The following is a 20,272-nucleotide window of genomic DNA, read 5'->3' on the forward strand; positions in this document are numbered from 1 at the left end:
AGTCTGGCCCTAATTCAGGTTCATTGTTTGTTTTTTTCAGACCCCCCTCCACACACACACGCTGTGCTGGCTCACAGAAAGAGTAGGTCATCTTAATTTTGGTCAAGGCTTTCTATGGCAGGTTCAGCAACTGAGGGAGCTGACTTAAATGAGTAAGCAGCTGATGTGCCAAAAAGCTGCAAAACATTATCAGGCAGCTTGTGCTCATAGCAAGCCTCACCAGACAACTTTAGACCATATCGGACATACAGGATGGAGTTAAGGGTCTGCAAGGACATTCGATTTCTAAGTTTGCTTTTTACCACACTCATCTGGCTGAATAATCTCTCGACTTCAGCATTCGAGTGTGGCAAGGACAACACAGACACAGCAGCCATGGCAAGTTCCTGAAACGGGTCGATATCAGCTGCATCCCTGATGCATTCCAGAAGCCCACTGTGTTTTTTGTTTCATTCCACTTATTAAGATGGATGGTACGCCATTGCTGGACAATCTTGTCTATCTCTGCAGGAGAGTAGCCAAGGAGCTTGGCTATTTTTTCTATTTCTCCCAGGCTCTTGTTGTGCTTTAGAGTTTCCTCTACATTGAAAACTGACATGTACTGCAATGCTTCAATGTTGTCCGGCAGTCTCACCCTCAACTCGTTAGTGAGGGAGATGGTGAAGGCTACACACCGCTTTTGGACATTGTTCTTGTCCTCAGGCGCAAGGTGGAGCTCAGCTGCCTTTGACTCAAAAAGGTAACCAAGGTATGGTTTGGGACTGATGTATCCATCAATTGGCTCTTTGAGTACATCAATATTTACCAGTGGATTCAGCACCCTGCTACTCACAGACTTTATCAGGCTAACCAAGCTGTCAAGAAGTTTAACAGGATCTACCTGCTCTCCCTCAAAAGCCTTGATGGCCAACTGTACCTCACCCAGCACTGACTTCAAAAAAGTCAGATACAAGACGTTTTGAGGATCACTGTACATGGAGTATAAAACCTCAGCCATGTAGCAGTGTTCACTGGACTTGGTGAATGCGAAATGCAGTTTAAGCGCCTCCCACTGGTCCAAAATGCGTGAAACCGCTGGTTCAATGGAGAGCCAACGTGTGGCACACACCTTGGTTATTTGTAAGGGTTTCTCCCCACAGTTGATGGTCTCATATATGGCCTTGTAGGCCTCCCTGTGCTTTGGAGACACTGAAAACCAGTTATAAGTCTCCTGTACCAAGTACTCCACACTACGGGGGATGGTGTCATTGGAAGCATGACTTACAGCAAGCTGCAGAGAGTGACACACACAGCGAATAAGAACCAGATCTTTGAGGGCATTGTCAGTCCCTATCCCCAGGAGTTTCTCTTTGTTAAGACAACACTTCTCCAGGAAAGCCACAACAGCTCGGGCTATAGATCTGGCATCTCCTCCCTCCAACTCAACAAGCCCCAGAAATGTTGAGACAATTGTGTGTTTGGTGTCACTAAAGTACCTTATCACAACCCCCAGGTACTTAGAAACACTTATATCTGTGGACTCATCGAGGAGGAGGCTGAAACTCTGGTCACCCACATCTGCGACCAACTTTTTTAGAAAGTATGGTGCTAGAACACCATTAATCATTTCCGTGCACTTTGTCCTGTGCATTTTGAAGTGAGTAGCAGCAGTGGAGTCTGAGAAAGCAGCTTTACATGCTTCCCCAATGTGATCACATGCTAGCATGGAACAGTGTTCAGCAATAGCTAATGCCATGGTGGCTTCAGCCTTTTTTGCAGAGTAAATTGTTTTACTCATGAATTGGCAGCTTGCTTTGGGTGGAACTGTTATAAGGCTTTGCCTTTTGAGTATGTTTTTGAGTTGTCATGTGTTTTTTTATATCACAAAGTTTGGTGTAGAAATCAGCCTTACAATACATGCAGTATGATTAGATTAGATTCAACTTTATTGTCATTGTGCAGAGTACAAGTACAGAGACAACGAAATGCAGTTAGCGTCTAACCAGAAGTGCAAAAAAGCAGAAAGTGCAATGAACAGTATATACAGGTAGTGCAGTATATGAGCAGTAAGTAGTGCAGTATAGTACAAGTAGTGCAGTGTAAGCAGTATATGAATTAGCAGTGGCATTATAGGCAGATAAATAGGTTGCAGTATGAACAGTGTAGCAGCATATGAGCTGTATAGGCAATGCAATCTAGCAGTATATATGTATTAACAGTAGCATTAGGGTAGATAGCAGAATAAATATAATATGAATGCCGTATGAACAGTATAAACAGGTATGTACAGTATGTACAGAAATGTGCGGTGTATTAACAGTAGTATTAAAGAAAATATAGGAATATGTACATTATGAACAGTATAGACAGATTATTAACAGTATAGAACAGTATATGTACAGAAGAGTGGTGGTATGGAGTAAGAGCAGGTTGTACAAGTGTGAATACTGTAAGAGTAGTGCAATTGTCCGGGGGGGGGGGGGGTGCAGGGGTAGTAGGTTGTCACCTAGGTGCAGGGTTCGCGTTCAGTAGGGTGACAGCCGCAGGGAAGAAGCTACCTCTGAACCTGCTGGTTCAAGTGCGGAGAGACCTGTAGCGCCTCCCGGAGGGGAGTGGGGTGAACAGTCTATGGTTGGGTTGAGAAATGTCCTTGACGATGTTGCGTGCCTTACGCAATCATCGCTTGCCCTGGACAGCCTCAATGGAGGGGAGTGAGGAACCGGTGATGCGTTGGGCAGTTTTCACCACCCTCTGCAGTGCTTTCCGGTCAGATGCCGAGCAGTTGCCATACCATACTGTGACACAGTTGGTGAGGATGCTCTCGATGGTGCAGCGGTAGAAATTTACCAGGATCTGTGGAGACAGATGGACCTTCTTTAGTCTCCTCAGGAAGAAGAGACGCTGGTGAGCCTTCTTGATCAAGGTAGAGGTGTTGAGGGTCCAGGAGAGATCCTCAGAGATGTGGACACCCAGGAACTTGAAGCTGGTGACTCGCTCCACCTCAGTCTCGTTGATGAGGATGGGGGTGTGTGTGCCAGCTTTTGACTTCCTGAAGTCCACAATGAGCTCTTTGGTCTTCCTGGTGTTGAGAGCCAGGTTGTTATCGTTGCACCACACTGTCAGGTGCTGGACCTCCTCCCTGTCGGCCTTCTCATCGTTGTTGCTGATGAGACCAATCACCATTGTGTCGTCTGCAAACTTAACAATGGTGTTTGAGCCATTTACAGGTGTGCAGTCGTAGGTGAAGAGGGAGTAAAGGAGGGGGCTCAGCACACAGCCTTGTGGAACGCCGTGAGGGTTGAGGAGGTGTGGTTGTGTAACCTAACAGACTGCGGCCTGTTGGTTAGAAAGTCCAGAATCCAGTTGCAGAGGGAGGGGTTAATGCCCAGTTGACTGAGTTTGGAGATCAGTTTGGAGGGGATGATGGTGTTGAATGCTGAACTGAAGTCAATGAACAGCATTCTCACATAAGAGTTGGTATTGTCGAGGTGGGACAGGGCGGAGTGAAGTGCCGTTGAGATGGCATCCTCTGTACTCCTGTTCTGCCGGTAGGCGAATTGGAAGGGGTCCAGTGTGGGTGGTAAACAGGTCTTGAGTTGAGCTAAGACCAGCCTCTCGAAGCACTTCATGATGATGGGCATGAGTGCAACTGGGTGGAAGTCATTTAAGCTCGTTGCAGTGGAGCATTTTGGCACCGGCACGATGGAGGTGGTTTTGAAGCACGCGGGGACAGCTGCTTGGGCTAGGGACAGGTTGAATATATCAGTCCAAACCTCAGTCAGCTGCACAGCACAGGCCCTGAGGACGCGTCCGGGGATCCCATCAGGACCAGCGGCCTTGCGTGCGTTAGTCCTGCTCAGTGCCGCACACACGTCGGTGGGAGATAGAGTGAGGGGCTGGTGATCAGCAGGGAGCACAGCCTTGATTGCCACCTCCTTGTTGTCCCTGTCAAAGCGGCCATAGAAGTGGTTCAGCTCATCAGGCAGGGAGGCGTCGATGGAGAGGGGTGAGGTGTTAGTGGGTTTATAGTCAGTGATGGCCTGGATGCCTTGCCACATGCGTCGGGGGTCGGAGTTGTTCTTGAAGTGATCTTCGATCCTCAGCTTGTGGTTGTGCTTGGCCTTTTTGATGCCCCTCTGCAGGTTAGCCCTGGATGAGCTGTAGGCCCGAGTATCCCCTGATCTGAAGGCAATGTCGCGTGCCTTCAGCAGGAGTCGGACCTCACCGTTCATCCATGGCTTCTGATTAGGGAAAGTGGTGATCCTTTTGAGTGTGGTGACACTATTGATGTTGGAGTTGATGTAGTCCAAAACAGGAGGCATATGAATCAATGTCCGTGTGGGAGTCATGGGTGGCCTGTGTGGCGAACACACCCCAGTCAGTGTTTCCAAAACGTTGCTGGAGCGCTGAGTCAGCTCCCTTTGGCCAGACCTTGACTGTCCTTACTGTAGGTTTCACCCGTTTGATGAGTGCTGAGTACTTGGGCAGTAGGAACAATGAGAGGTGGTCAGATTGACCTAGGTGGGGGAGGGGAACGGCTTTGTAGGCATCAGCCATGCTAGTATATACCTGGTCCAATGTCCTGTCTCCTCTGGTGGGGCATGAGACATTTCGGTGGAATTTGGGCAGTACAGTCTTTAAATTGGAGTGATTGAAGTCACCCGCGACAATGAAGGCTGCCTCGGGGTGCAGAGTCTGTTGTTTGCTAATGGCAGTATGCAGTTCTTTCATAGCAATCTTAGCATTAGCATCCGGGGGGATATAGGCTGCCGTGATAACAGTTGACGTGAATTCTCTGGGCAGATAGAAAGGTCTACACTTAACCATGAGAAACTCCAGGTCAGCTGAGCAGTGACTCTCGGTGATGGTAGTGTCCGTGCACCACGTCTTGTTCACATAGATGCACAAACCTCCACCTCTGGTCTTACCGGAGTCACCCGCTGTTCTGTCTGCTCGGAGAACGTAGCGCCCTGCTAGCTCGATAGCGTTGTCGGGTACCTCGCTGTTGAGCCAGGAAAACCATGATATTACAGTCCATAATCCATTTGTATGTGGTGATCCGCAGCCGCAGTTCATCCATCTTGTTAGCCAGGGAACGAACATTAGCGAGGAAAAGGCTAGGTAGTGAGAGTCGGTGTGGAGTTAGCTTTAGCCTAGCTCTCAGCCCACCTCGGCTCCCTCGCCTGTGTTTTCGTTTCCGAGCCGGTCTGGGGCCTCTTCCGGTCGGTGTAGCGGAGTTGGCTGGTCCCGCTGTTTTGGTAATCTCGGGTATAGCGTCGATAAAGCTGTCTGGAATGCCGGAACCGATGTCCAGAAGTTCTTGTCGGTTGTACGATATGTACGCTAAACTGTTTTTAGCGAAAATGCTTGAGATAAACAAGCAAATAACTACTAATTCGCAAACTCTGGAGAGACACCGGGCGTCGCGATGCATGCGCGCCGCCATCTTATGTGTGCCCGTGTATCATCTCCAATAAACGACTTCAACCAGCCTTTGAATTCAGGGTTTGATCCCCACTCCTTTCTGTATTTTTGAGTGTACAGTTTATGTACAGTTTAGACATGATGAGCTAGCTAGCTATATGTTTAGCTTATGTCACAGAGAGGCACACACACAGTGGACGAGGTGAGTAAGTGACTGAGGCTGTGTGAGTCAAATGCAGTAATTTATTTTAGTGTGACAGTGAAGAAACATTTACATTTACATCCCGCTCTGTAAGCCAGGGCGGGATCAGCAGCGGCTTTGCGCACGCGTGATTCATTTGCAGTCTGGACGCGGAGTGGTGTGGGTCTCCTCTCTGCTCTGACTGCAGCTGGGACTGCTGCGCGAGGCTACTGTGAGACTGACCGCCTGTGAGTGCTTTGGGACGGGGGAGGGGCTCACGGCAGCACCCGCTGCTCGTTGAGGACAGTAACTGCAGAGCGATACGTGCTTTCACGTCAGAGTCTCCAAAACACCAGAAAAGTCCCTCAGAGGATTTGGAAAGTCGCCAGATTTAGCGAGAAAGTCGCCAAGTTGGCAACACTGCGTCAGTGCGGCAAAAAGCAAAGCGGAGGAGTTGCTGTATTTGTTAACAACAGATGGTGCAATCCTGACCATATTCATGTGAAGGAAAGCGTCTGTAGCCCGGACATCGAACTTTTGGCCGTAGGACTTTCCCCATATTATTTGCCACGTGAGTTCTCACATGTTATTGTTGTGGTCGCATATATCCCCCCCCTCTGCCGACGCGGAAGCAGCGTGTGAGATTATGCACGCTGTTATTGCGAGACTACAGACCCAGCACCCCAGTGCATTCATTGCAGTCTCCTGGGATTTTAAGAATGTCACCCTGACAAAAACACTGGTATCGTTCTCCCAGTTTGTGAAGTCCATTCACACCTCTCATCTACTCCTTTGTCCCATCCAGTACCCTCTCCAGCTCCTCTGACTCCTTTCACAACTCCCTTCCATTCCCCTCCTCCTCCAGCCCCACAATCCCACATCATGAAGACCATGGAAAGACTGGTGCTAGCACATATCAGGCTCCTGGTGAAGACATTCTTGGACCCCCTGCAGTTTGCCTACCGGGCAGACATTGGTGTGGATGATGCCATCATCTACCTGCTACACAGAGCTCACTCCCATTTAGATAAGGCTGGCAGCACTGTGAGGGTCATGTTCTTTGACTTTTCCAATGCATTTAACACCATACAACCCTTACTACTTGCGGATTAGCTGCTGAGGATGTGGGTGGACTCCCCCATTGTTTCCCGGATTACGAACTACCTGACCAACAGGCCACACAGTTTGTACGGCTGCAGGGATGTGTGTCGGACTGGGTGGTGAGCAGCATTGGCGCCCCCCAGGGGACAGTTCTGGCTCCCTTCCTCTTCACCCTCTATACCTCGGACTTCAGGCACAACACAGATACTTGCCATCTGCAGAAGTTCTCGGACGATTCTGCTATTGTGCGATGTGTCAGTGGAGGCCAGGAGACCGAGTACAGAGGACTGGTGGACAGTTTTGTTGACTGGTGTGAGCAGAACCACCTGCTACTCAACATCAGCAAGACAAAGGAGATGGTGGTGGACTTTTGGAGGACTAGGGTCCCCCTGTCTCCTGTTTCCATCCAGGGAGAGGACGTGGAGGTGGTCCAGAGCTACAAGTACCTGGGGGTGCACCTGGACAAAAAACTGGACTGGACTTGCAACACAGATGTCCTGTACAAGAGGGGTCAGAGCCGGCTTTATTTCCCGAAGAGGCTCAGGTCCTTTGGTGTGTGCAGGACTCTGCTGAACATGTTCTGCTAGTCAGTGGTGGCCAGTGCAGTGCTGTACATGGTGGTATGCTGGGGGGGGGCAGTATCAAGGAAGGTGACACCAAGAGGCTGAACAAGCTTATTAGGAAAGCTGGTTGTGTCCTCGGTGTCACCTTGGACACTGTGGAGGAGGTGGCCAGGAGGATGAGGACCAAACTCCTGGCCATCATGGACAATCCCCTACATGACACTGTGGCAGAGCAGAGAAGCTCCTTTTGCAACAAATTATAACAACCACGTTGCACTAAGGAGCGCTTGAGGAGATCTTTTCTGCCTGCCGCAATAAGACTGTACAACTCCTCCTCCGGCTGGCTCGATAGGGGGGTTTAGAGTCAGGCTGGGGGATGTTAAATCATTGTAACGAGGTCCTTGGACACAGAGGCGGACTCAGTGGTTGTGATAAGGGAAAGCCCCGTTTATTCAGACTGTTACTTCGTACTCAGGTCCTCGTCGACTTTTCAGTCTCCGCTTTTCAGCCTCCTCCAAAAGCAGAGGCACACACATCTTAAACCATTTCGTTAACGAGGCTTCATTCGCAACAGGTGCGCAACCAAGCCTCGCTTCCGTAACCCTGGCCACGGTCCTGTAGCTCCCTCTACAGCCCGAACGCTGCATGTCCTCCCCCCCCCCCCCCCCCCCCCCCTGCACAGGAGAGGAAGTCTGCCACGACCATCTGCGCCCCCGGTCTGTGCACGACTGAAAAGTTGAAGGGCTGCAACGCAAGATACCACCGGGTGATCCTCGTGTTCACATCCTTCATGCGGTGGAGCCACTGGAGTGGAGCATGGTCGGAATAAAGGGTGAAAGCGCGACCCAGCAGGTAGTAGCGGAGGGCGCCGACCGCCCACTTGATGGCGAGGCACTCCTTCTCCGACAGTTTGCGGCTCAGGCTCAGGTACAGCACCAGCCGGACAGCCCCCTCCACCCGCTGGGTCAGCACTGCTCCCAGGCCTCTATCCGACGCGTCTGTCTGTAGGGAGAAAGGGAGGTTAAAATCAGGCGCATACAGGACCGTTTCTCCACAAAGAGCGCCCTTAAGGGCCTCGAACGACCCCTGACACTGGCCCGACCATTGGACCGGATAAGGTCCGTCAAGGGACTGGTCAGCTCTGAGAAGCCCAGCACGAACTGCCGGTAATAGCCAGCCAGCCCCAGGAACGCCCTCACCTCCTTCTTCGTCTTGGGCCGCGGAGAGGCGGCGATGGCCGCAGTCTTTTCAACCTGCGGCCGCACCTCCCCTCGACCCAAGTGGTACCCCAGATACCGGATCTCCCTCCACCCGATCACGCACTTTTTCGGGTTGGCCGTCAGCCCCGCCTGCCTCAGGGACCGCAGAACAGCAGCCACACGCTGCACATGCTGCGCCCAGGTGTCACTGTAAATGTCATCAAGATAGGCAGCTGTTAAGGGGTGATAGTGCGGTGGACCCAAGTGCGGAGAGATACTCAGACGACAGCATAAAGTATAATTCAAAGGGGGTTTTAATCATAAAACTGGGGAACGGGCATACAAACAAACACTGGAAAAAAAGGGTCAAACAAAGGTGGAGAAAACCAGCTCCTATTAACAAAAGTACACACTTAATAAGTGGAATAACTATAACTAAAGAAACACTAAACGCGAACAACGGGTAAACAACTAGAATATGCGGAACAGACGGACAGACAGGGAGAATCTCTGACAAGGACATGGGGAAACACACAGGCTATGAATAGCAAACAGGGGACAGAACCACACAGGTGAAACCAATACTGGTAGATTAGGAGGGCACTGGCCCCGTACCACCAGAGGAGGGCGCCAGAGTCACCAGACAGCAACCTCAGGTGTGACAGGCAGCAGCAGAGGCAGAGTGTGGCCGCAGAATGCGGTCCATGAGGCGCTGGAAAGTGGCTGGGGCTCCGAACAACCCGAAAGGGAGCACCGTGAACTGATACAACCCGAGCGGAGTGGAGAATGCTGTCTTCTCCCGGGATACCGGCGAGAAGGGAATCTGCCAGTATCCCTTCGTGCAATCCAATGTTGTAAAAAACCTGGCCGTGCCAAGCCGGTCCAAGAGCTCGTCAACCCAGGGCATCGGGTAGGCATCGAATTTGGAGACCGCATTAACCCTTTGTAACAAGGTCCGTTAGTACACAGAGGCAGACGCAGTATAGGGATTAGGGATTGCTCCCGTTTATTCATAAAGTCTCTCGTAAAACCCTTAGTCGGCTTTCCAGCCTCGTCAAAAGGTTCGTTCGTTGGTTCGTTCATTCGTTCCTTCTTTCTCTCTCTCTCTCTCTCGCCGTTCCCAGCTCACCTACTGAAATGGCAGAAGCACACATATCTTAAGCACTCGCCAACGAGACTTCATTTGCAACAGGTGTGCAACGAAGCCTCGCCGACACAACCCCGGCCACGGTCCTGTAACTCCCTCTACAGGCCGAACGCTGCATGTCCCCCCACATACCCCCACCGCCCGACACAGGCCGGGGACCCGACGGCCGACGACCTACTCCCCCCCGCCTGCACGGGAGAGGAAGTCTGCCACGACCATCTGCGCCCGACCGAAAAGTTGAAGGGCTGCAACGCGAGATACCACCGGGTGATCCTCGCGTTCATATCCTTCATGCGGTGGAGCCACTGGAGGGGGGCATGGTCGGAGTAGAGGGTGAAAGCGCGACCCAGCAGGTAGTAGCGGAGGGTGCCGACCGCCCACTTGATGGCCAGGCACTCCTTCTCCACGGTCTCCGGTCGGTCGGCCCCCTCCACGCGCTGGGTCAGCACTGCTCCCAGCCCTCTATCCGACGCGTCCGTCTGTAGGGAGAAAGGGAGGTTAAAATCAGGCGCATACAGGACCGTTTCTCCACAAAGAGCTCCCTTAAGGGCCTCGAACGACCCCTGGCACTGGCCCGACCATTGGACCGGATCCGGGGCACCCTTCCGGGTGAGGTCCGTCAAGGGACTGGCCAGCTCTGAAAACCCTGGCACGAACTGCCGGTAATAGCCAGCCAGCCCCAGGAAGGCCCTCACCTCCTTCTTCGTCTTGGGTCGAGGAGAGGCGGCGATGGCCGCAGTCTTTTCAATCTGCGGTCGCACCTCCCCCCGACCCAAGTGGTACCCCAGATACCGGATCTCCCTCCGCCCGATCACGCACTTTTTCGGGTTGGCCGTCAGCCCCGCCTGCCTCAGGGACCGCAGAACAGCAGCCACACTCCGCACATGCTGCGGCCAGGTGTCACTGTGAATGACAATGTCATCTCGGTAGGCCGCAGCATAGGCAGAGTGCGGCCGCAGAATACGGTCCATGAGGCGCTGAAAAGTGGCTGGGGCTCCGAACAACCCGAAAGGGAGCACGGTGAACTGGAACAGCCCGAGCGGAGTGGAGAATGCCGTTTTCTCCCGGGACACCGGCGAGAGTGGAATCTGCCAGTATCCCTTCGTGCAATCCAATGTCGTGAAGTACCTGGCCGTACCAAGCCGGTCCAAGAGCTCGTCAACCCGGGGCATCGGATACGCATCGAACTTGGAGACCGCATTAACCCGTCTATAATCCACACAGAACCGTATAGCCCCATCTGGCTTGTTGACAAGCACGATGGGGCTACACCAATCACTGCGGGACTCCTCGACCACACCCAGCTCCAGCATGGCTTCCAACTCCCTGCACACAATGTCTCGTTTGTGCACCGGCAACCTATAGGGACGCGTGCGCACCGTTAAACCCGGCTGCGTTTCTATATGGTGGTCGATGAGCGTAGTCCGACCGGGCAGGGGAGAGAACACGTCGGCGAACTTAGCCTGCAAATCTGCAACGTCCGTGGCCTGGCTAGCAGAGAGATGGTTATCAATATCGACCGGAGTGCTAACTTTCGATTTTGGGACTTCCGGACCGAACTCCTCTCTCTCTGGAATTACTGTAGCCAGAGCAACAGTGACCACGTCGTTCCATTTTTTTAGGAGATTGACGTGATACACCTGCAAGCTATCCCCCCGGTCCGAGCGTACAACCTCATAATCCACGTCCCCCATGCGACGTGTGACCACAAACGGCCCTTGCCACTTCGCGAGTAATTTCGTGCTGGAGGTGGGTAACAGTACGAGCACCTTGTCTCCCGGTGTAAACTCTCGTAGGGTAGTTCCCCTGTCGTACAGGCGTTTTTGACGCTCCTGGGCTTGCAGCAAATGCTCGCGTGAGATAGCCCCTAGGGCGTGGAGCTTTGTGTGCAAGTCCAGGACGTATTGGATCTCACTTTTACCCTTCCTCCCAATTTTCTTTAAGAAGGTCTAGGACACCCCGGGGCTTACGCCCGTAGAGTAATTCAAACGGGGAAAACCCGGTGGAAGCTTGGGGGACTTCCCGCACCGCAAACAACAGGGGATCTAGCCATTTACAGCCACCGGATATTCGTGAATGTCCCCATGCACACACCTCACCCGCACCCTCGATGCCTTCAACAATGCCCCCGGCCGAACCAGGCGCTCCTGGATCATGGACTGCATGCAGCCCGAATCCAAGAACGCCTGGTGCGTATCATGCTGTATCCTTACCGGAACACGATACGCCGCTCCTGGTCCGGGGGGAGGGCCCGGTATGTTGCCGATGCGGACGACCTGCCCCACCTCCATCACTGGGCAATCCGCCTGGACGTGGCCTGGCCGCCCGCAGCGCCAACACACCCCCCCTGCCGCTCGGGGTGCTTCTTGTGGGGCCAGGGCTGGTTCTCGACGTGTCTGCCCCTGACATCTCGTCCTCGGGGCGGGCGCCGGACGAGGAGAGGGCGGGCGCGGGGCCGGGGTTGGTCGCCGGGGCTCCCGCGGCGGGAGGGAAAGATGGTTCTCCGCCAAGGTAACGGCGGCCGCGAGATCCTGGGGCCAGTGGTACTGGACCCAGGCGAGGTTTTGGTCTTGAGGAACTGCTCCAACACCACCCGGTCCCCGACCTCCTCCGCCGAGTTGTTCCCTGGGTCCAGCCACCGCCACGCGCTGTCCCGCAGCCGCTGGGCGTAGGCAAAGGGCCGGCTCCCCTCCTCCATCGTCAGGGCCCGGAACCGGCGATGGTGTTCCTCCGGGGTGAGACCCAGGCGGTCTTGAATCGCCCGGGTTAGGGAGGGATAACCTCGCTGGGCGGCCGCTGGCAGGCTGTGGGCAGCGAGCTGCGCCTCGCCTGACAGGAGGGGCAGCAGATGGTACGCCCACTCGCCGTCCGGCCACCCCGAGATCACCGCCAGGAACGCCTCCGGGTCGTCCAGGTCCCCCATCTTCTGGAGGTGGACCTTGGGGGGACCCATTGTGCCAACCCGGGCGCCGGTCCCACTTTGATGGCCCCGACGAGCTCCCAGAGGAGGACACGGTCCTCAGCCCTCGCCGTCGCCATCTCTCCCATCGTGGACTGCTGCTCCTGCTGTAGGTGGGCCTGCTGCTCCAGGATGAGGGCCATCCTTGCGATGGCCGCGCTTAACGCATCCATTTATTCTTTTATTTTTTTTATCCACCTTCACTCTGTGCCCCTCGTTGGGCGCCACTGTAACGAGGTCCTTGGACACAGAGGCGGACTCAGTGGTTGTGATAAGGGAAAGCCCCGTTTATTCAGACTGTTACTTGACTTTTCAGTCTCCGCTTTTCAGCCTCCTCCAAAAGCAGAGGCACACACATCTTAAACCATTTCGTTAACGAGGCTTCATTTGCAACAGGTGCGCAACCAAGCCTCGCTTCCGTAACCCTGGCCACGGTCCTGTAGCTCCCTCTACAGGCCGAACGCTGCATGTCCCCCCACAATCATACTGGACTGTTCTTTATATAATGTTTCAGATGTCTATTTTATTTTTTATTCTATTTTTCTATTGTCACTTTATTTTGTTGTTGTTTGTGATGTGAGCTGCTGTAACACCTTAATTTCTCCTCGGGGATCAATAAAGTACCTACCTATCTATCTACACATAACCCTCCCTGAGTAATGAGGTCATGTGTCAATTAGCTAAGAAATTACATTGTTCACACCTTCTGCCCTTCCTGATGACAAAGAGGCTATGGCCCTCTGTCAATTGTTAGAAACTTGATTCCTTGAGTCCTCTCCCCCGTCTTCCACTTGCTTAGTAATGACAGGAGGCAGCATGTGCGGCTGGGCAAGCTTGTTTCAGAGCACCGGACCATCAGCACTGGAGCCCCACAAGGCTGTGTGCTCTCTCCTCTACTCTTCTCCCTCTACACCAACAGCTGCACCTCTAGCCACCCTTCTGTCAAACTCCTGAAGTTCGCAGATGACATAACCCTCATTGGATTAATCTCCATGATTAATGGGATGAGAGGAAGTTGACAGCCTGGCTTCCTGGTGCAGCCAGAACAACTTGGAGCTGAACGCCCTAAAAACTGTAGAGATGGTGGTAGACTTCAGGAGAAGCCCAGCCCCAACCGCCCCCCACATCATGTGTGATTCCCCAGTTAACACTGTGGAGTCATTCAGATTCCTGGGGACAATAATTTCACAGGACCTCAGGTGGGCGGAGAACATCACCTCCACCATCAAGAAGGCCCAGCAGAGGATGATCTTACTGCGGCAGCTGAAGAAATTTAACATGCCGCAGAAAGTGATGGTCGAGTTCTACACGGCCATCATTTAGTCCATCCTTAGCTCATCAATCGCCGTCTGGTTCGCTGCCTCCACCGCCAAGGACAAAGGCAGACTGCAGCGGACCATTCGGTAAGCTGAGAAGGTCGGCTGCAACCTGCCATCTCTCATGGACCTGTTCCACTCCAGGACCAGTAAGAGAGCAGGAAAGATCATAGCTGATCCTTCCCATCCTGGTCACCACCTCTTCCATAGATTTCCATCCGGCAAAAGGTTCCGGTCAATCAAGACCAAAACCTCGCGCCACCTGAAAAGTTTCTTCCCCATGGCAGTGGGGCTCACAAACAAGCTCCCTGCCTCTCACTGACTCTGGGACTTCCCCCACCCCCCCCCCCCCCCACTGTCACACACACACACACACAATGCACTGACAGTGTAATTTATAATTTATAGTGTACATGCCCCATACCCATTTCACAGCCTCTAGCCTCATTGCCACTTAGCCTCGCATAGCCTACAAAATGTATTGTTTTATATATATTTTATATATATATATATAAATATATATATTTATATCTATTTTGTACATTTGTTATTGCTATTTTGTTAATATTTTGCTATTTTGTAAATTGTCAATATTTGCTATTGTTTTTTATGTCCCATGCACCAACCTCACCAAGTCAATTTCCTGTATGTGCAAATAAAATATACTTGGCCAAATAAAGGAATTCTGATTCTGACGTAGATATTCTCCTCCAATACAAGAAGGAAGCGAGTGGAGGACGGAAGAGAGGACACGAAAAATCAAGTTTCTAAACATTTAGAAAGGGCCCCTGTCTCCATATCCACACGAGCATACTACATAGAATGAAGCAATGTATTGGCCATGCATTCTAATTGTTATGCTAGTGTGGATATTGAAACACAGCCAGAGGCTTCTCTTTGGTGAAAATACTGAGCAGCCCTCAAACCAGGAAAATAAATAGTCCTTTACTAAATCTCCTTGTATTTAAGTTGAGTTCAATATTTCATCGCCTGTCAGATACAGAAGTTATGAATATAATTTTAAAATTCTATACACAGTAGTGTGAACAGTAGAGTACACTGCCACAGGTGTTCAAACAGACACAGCTGAGACCCGGCTTGATACATCAGGGTGAACATCACTACGACGGTACCATTCTCTACCCATTTACCCCACAAAGTGTGCACTCGTCCCTCTCATGACTTTAAATAGAATGGAGGTTTGCAAAATAGGCTGATTTACACTCCAATTCTTCAATTCAGGAATCGAATTTCATCCCTTTGAACAAATTCCATGTCCAATTCAACAGAGTGGACCCCAACTCTGAAATTATATCCATGAGTGGGAGTGAACCATAGAATTAGTCAGCTGAGCCATCTTTGGTGTGTTAGCCAATTTGCCTCTGAAGGGATCATGTCCGTTCTACTCTGTGTTCTATGGAGTGAACAAGTTTCACACTCCAGAGTAAAGGAGTAATCAGAATTCCACCCATGTGTCACGTCCTGTGTTGACCGCGCCTCGTCCCCAGGCTATTGGGCACAGCGCATATAAACCTGGAATAACGACTCAAACCTTAAGTATTTGTCATGATTTTATTTCAGGTAATCACACGACTGCGAGTTCTGGATCTGCATCAGAAACATGTGGTGTGCAAGCACTTGGGGGAGGTGTTAGGGGAGTTGACTGGTTGGTAGATTAAGCCAATTAGCCAATGGTTATGCGACCAGCAGATTCTCCCAAACCTTGTATTTTCAACAAAGTCTAAGTTTGATGCGTTGGTCCACCAGACCTTCCGAGCATTTGGGTGGAAGTGTCTGGGAATGAGATTAGTGTTGTCCTAGCCTATCCATAGATCTTGCTGTGTGTCTGGATTGAAGGGGTTAATCAGCCTGCATGACATTGTGGAAAGCGTCTCACCAGGGGGGAGTGTCTCCAGGCTGTGAGCTCTGTCATCTACGTTACTGTGGGCCTGGTTCCTGCTGGATGAGTCCACCGCATTCCAGTCCTCCTGAAATATAAAAACAAATATAAACAAATAAAAACGTTTCAATATACCTGTAACAATGTCCGTGTACACAGAGAGACAGACGCAGCGTGTCGGTGAGGGAATGTCCCGTTTATTCATAAAGTCAGTAAAAAGTTGTCCGTTTGGCTTTCCAGCCTCCTCAAAACACTCGGCGACTTTCCAGTCGCCGTCCTCCTGCCAAACAGCGGCAATTAAGACTTAAACCACTTAGTCAACGAGGCTTCATTTGCAACAGGTGTGCAACGGAGCCTCGCCGACATGGCCACGGTCCTGTAGCTCCCTCTACAGGCCGAACGCTGCATGTCCCCCCACATACCCCCACCGCCCGACACAGGCCGGGGACACGACGACCGACAACCTACTCCCCCCCCCCCTGCACGGGAGAGGAAGTCTGCCACGACCATCTGCGCCCCCGGTCTGTGCACGACCGAAAAGTTGAAGGGCTGCAACGCGAGATACCACCGGGTCATCCTCGCGTTCACATCCTTCATGCGGTGGAGCCACTGGAGGGGAGCATGGTCGGAGTAGAGGGTGAAAGTGCGACCCAGCAGGTAGTAGCGGAGGGCGCCGACCGCCCACTTGATGGCCAGGCACTCCTTCTCCACCGTGCTGTACCGGCCCTCCCTCTCCGATAGTTTGCAGGTACAGCACCGGCCGGTCAGCCCCCTCCACCCGCTGGGTCAGCACTGCTCCCAGGCCTCTATCCGACGCGTCCGTCTGTAGGGAGAAAGGGAGGTTAAAATCAGGCGCATACAGGACCGTTTCTCCACAAAGAGCTCCCTTAAGGGCCTCGAACGACCCCTGGCACTGGCCCGACCATTGGACCGGATCCGGGGCACCCTTCCGGGTGAGGTCCGTCAAGGGACTGGCCAGCTCTGAAAATCCCGGCACGAACTGCCGGTAATAGCCAGCCAGCCCCAGGAAGGCCCTCACCTCCTTCTTCGTCTTGGGCCGCGGAGAGGCGGCGATGGCCGCAGTCTTTTCAATCTGCGGCCGCACCTCCCCCCGACCCAAGTGGTACCCCAGATGCCGGATCTCCCTCCGCCCGATGACGCACTTCTTCGGGTTGGCCGTCAGCCCCGCCTGCCTCAGGGACCGCAGAACAGCAGCCACACTCTGCACATGCTACGCCCAGGTGTCACTGTGAATGACAATGTCATCCAGGTAGGCCGCAGCATAGGCAGAGTGCGGCCGCAGAATGCGGTCCATGAGGGGCTGAAAAGTGGCACCGTGAACTGGAATAGCCCGAGCGGAGTGGAGAATGCAGTTTTCTCCCGGGATACCGGCGAGAGGGGAATCTGCCAGTATCCCTTCGTGCAATCCAACGTCGTGAAATATTTGGCCGTGCCAAGCCGGTCCAAGAGCTCGTCAACCTGGGGCATCGGGTAGGCATCGAACTTGGAGACCGCATTAACCCGTCTATAATCCACACAGAACCGTATAGCCCCATCCGGCTTGTTGACAAGCATGATGGGGCTACACCAGTCACTGCGGGACTCCTCGACCACACCCAGCTCCAGCATGGCTTCCAATTCCCTGCACACAATGTCTCGTTTGTGTACCGGCAACCTATAGGGACGCGTGCGCACCGTTAAACCCGGCTGCGTTTCTATATGGTGGTCGATAAGCGTAGTCCGACCGGGCAGGGGAGAGAACACGTCGGCGAACTTAACTTGCAAATCTGCAACGTCCGTGGCCTGGCTAGCAGAGAGGTGGTTATCAATACCGACCGGAGTGCTAACTTTTGATTTTGGGACTTCCGGACCGAACTCATCTCTCTCTGGAATTATTGTAGCCAGAGCAACAGTGACCACGTCGTTCCATTTTTTTAGGAGATTTACGTGATACACCTGCAAGCTATCCCCCCGGTCCGAGCGTACTACCTCGTAATCCACGTCCCCCATGCGACGTGTGACCACAAACGGCCCTTGCCACTTCGCGAGTAATTTCGTGCTGGAGGTGGGTAACAGTACGAGCACCTTATCTCCCGGTGTAAATTCTCGCAGGTTAGTTCCCCTGTCGTACAGTCGCTTTTGACGCTCCTGGGCTTGCAGCAAATGCTCGCGTGAGATAACCCGTAGGGCGTGGAGCTTTGTGCGCAAGTCCAGGACGTATTGAATCTCACTTTTACTGTCGCTAGACCCTTCCTCCCAATTTTCTTTAAGAAGGTCTAGGACACCCCGGGGCTTACGCCCGTAGAGTAATTCAAACGGGGAAAACCCGGTGGAAGCTTGGGGGACTTCCCGTACCGCAAACAGCAGGGGATCTAGCCATTTATGCCAATTCCGACTATCCTCGTGTACAAACTTCCGGATCATTGACTTCAAGGTCCGATTGAACCTCTCACAAAGGCCATCAGTGGCCGGGTGGTAGACACTGGTTCGAACCGCCTTGATGTTCAACAAGCCATACAGTTCTTTGAGGGTGCGTGACATAAAATTAGTGCCCTGATCGGTGAGAATCTCTTTCGGGATTCCCATGCGGGAGATTACTTGAAACAATGCCTGCGCTACACTCCTGGCAGAGATATTGCGCAGCGGTATTGCCTCGGGGTATCGGGTTGCGTAATCTATCAAGACCAACACAAATCGATATCCCTGTGTACACCGATCAAATGGCCCGATAATATCCATGGCTATGCGGTCGAATGGGTTCTCGACCAATGGTAAGGGCCGCAAGGGGGCCCGTGGAATGGCTGGGGGATTTACCAACTGACATTCGCGACAAGAAGCGCACCACCTACGCACCTCTGCCCGAATTCCCGGCCAATAAAATCGAGCCATTATACGGTTTAGTGTCTTATCGTACCCTAAATGGCCCGCCATGGGGTTGAAATGAGCCACCTGGAAGACCATTTCCCGGCGGCTACGAGGAACCAACAACTGGGTTACTTCCTCCTGGCTATGTGAGTCACGACTTACTCGGTACAACCTGTCGCTGATAATCGCGAAATAGGGGTGGGCGCGTACTGTGTCTGGCCGTACCAAAGTACCATCAATCGCTATCACTTGGTCATCGGCCGATCGTAGGGTCTCGTCACGAGACTGCTCGAGGGGGAAGTCACCTAGCAGCTGATAGTTCGGCGGGGAAATCTCGGGTTGAGACCCCCCCGCCGGCTCCGGCTCCTCGGCAGTGTCGCGAGGCGCCGCCTCAGCACAGAGCACATTACACGCCTCACACCTCCCTCTCTGTCGTGCACGCACCCCGGTAGCCCGCTTTACCGCTTGAGGAAACCCCTCCCAATCTACACCCAGAATAAGGGGATGCGTGAGGCGCGGGCTAACCGCCGCCTGTACACTATGCTTTTTCCCTTCAAAATGAATTTCGATCGCGACCACAGGATATTCGTGAATGTCCCCATGCACACACTTCACCAACACCCTCGATGCCTTTAACAATGCCCCCGGTCGAACCAGGCGCTCCTGGATCATGGACTGCATGCAGCCCGAATCCAAGAACGCCTGGTGCGTATCATGTTGTATCCTTTCCGGAACACGATACGCTGCTCCTGGTCCAGGGGGAGGGCCCGGTATGTCGCCGATGCGGACTACCTGCCCCACCTCCCTCACTGGGCACTCCGCCCGTACATGGCCCGGCCGTCCGCATCGCCAACACACCCCCCCTGTCGCTCGGGGTGCTTCCTGTGGGGCCAGGGCTGGTTCTCGACATGCCTGCCCCTGCCATCTCGTCCTCGGGGCGGGCACCGGCCTCTCCTCCTCCGGCAGCATGGCAACTTCCGGGCGCCGGCCCCCCGCCCCCTGGCGCAGGGCCGGGGTTGGTCGTCGGGGCTCCTGCGGCGGGAGGGAGAGATGGTCCTCCGCCAAGGTAACGGCGGCCGCGAGATCCTGGGGCCGGTGATACTGGACCCAGGCAGCGGTCCGGGCCGGGAGCCCCGTGAGGAAGTGCTCCAACACCACCCGGTCCCCGACCTCCTCCGCCGAGCTGTTCTCTGGGTCCAGCCACCGCCGCGCGCTGTCCCGCAGCCGCTGGGCGTAGGCAAAGGGCCGGCTCCCCTCCTCCATCGTCAGGGCCCGGAACCGGCGACGGTGTTCCTCCGGGGTGAGGCCCAGGCGGTCCCGCTTGGCGGCCGTTGGCAGACTGTGGGCAGCGAGCTGCGCCTCGCCCAACAGGAGGGGCAGCAGATGGTACGCCCACTCGCCGTCCGGCCACCCCGAGATCCTCGCTGTCCCCTCGAACACCGCCAGGAACGCCTCCGGGTCGTCCAGGTCCCCCATCTTCTGGAGGTGTACCTTGGGGGGACCTTGTGGCGAGCCGGGCGCCTGTCCCGCTTTGATGGCCCAGACGAGCTCCCGGAGGAGGGCACGGTCCTCAGCCCTCGCCGTCGCCATCTCTCCCATCGCGGACTCCTGCTCGTGCTGGAGGTGGGCCTGCTGTTC

At 53.5% G+C, this 20,272-nt stretch overlaps 1 protein-coding gene across 1 annotated transcript in view; it reads right to left on the reverse strand.

The window, feature by feature from the left end:
* LOC310823983 (polypeptide N-acetylgalactosaminyltransferase 2-like) overlaps positions 1 to 20,272 on the reverse strand; it is a gene marked incomplete at both ends in the record, with an annotated part of 190,893 nt that overhangs the window by 108,427 nt on the left and 62,194 nt on the right. Inside the window, one exon of the mRNA XM_083696901.1 lies at positions 15,767 to 15,857. Coding sequence (XP_083553027.1) covers positions 15,767 to 15,857 — 91 coding nt within the window. The remainder of the gene's footprint in view (positions 1 to 15,766; positions 15,858 to 20,272) is intronic.

The sequence above is a fragment of the Argentina silus genome (assembly GCF_951799395.1).
Source record: "Argentina silus genome assembly, chromosome: Y".
NCBI classification, from domain to species: domain Eukaryota; kingdom Metazoa; phylum Chordata; class Actinopteri; order Argentiniformes; family Argentinidae; genus Argentina; species Argentina silus.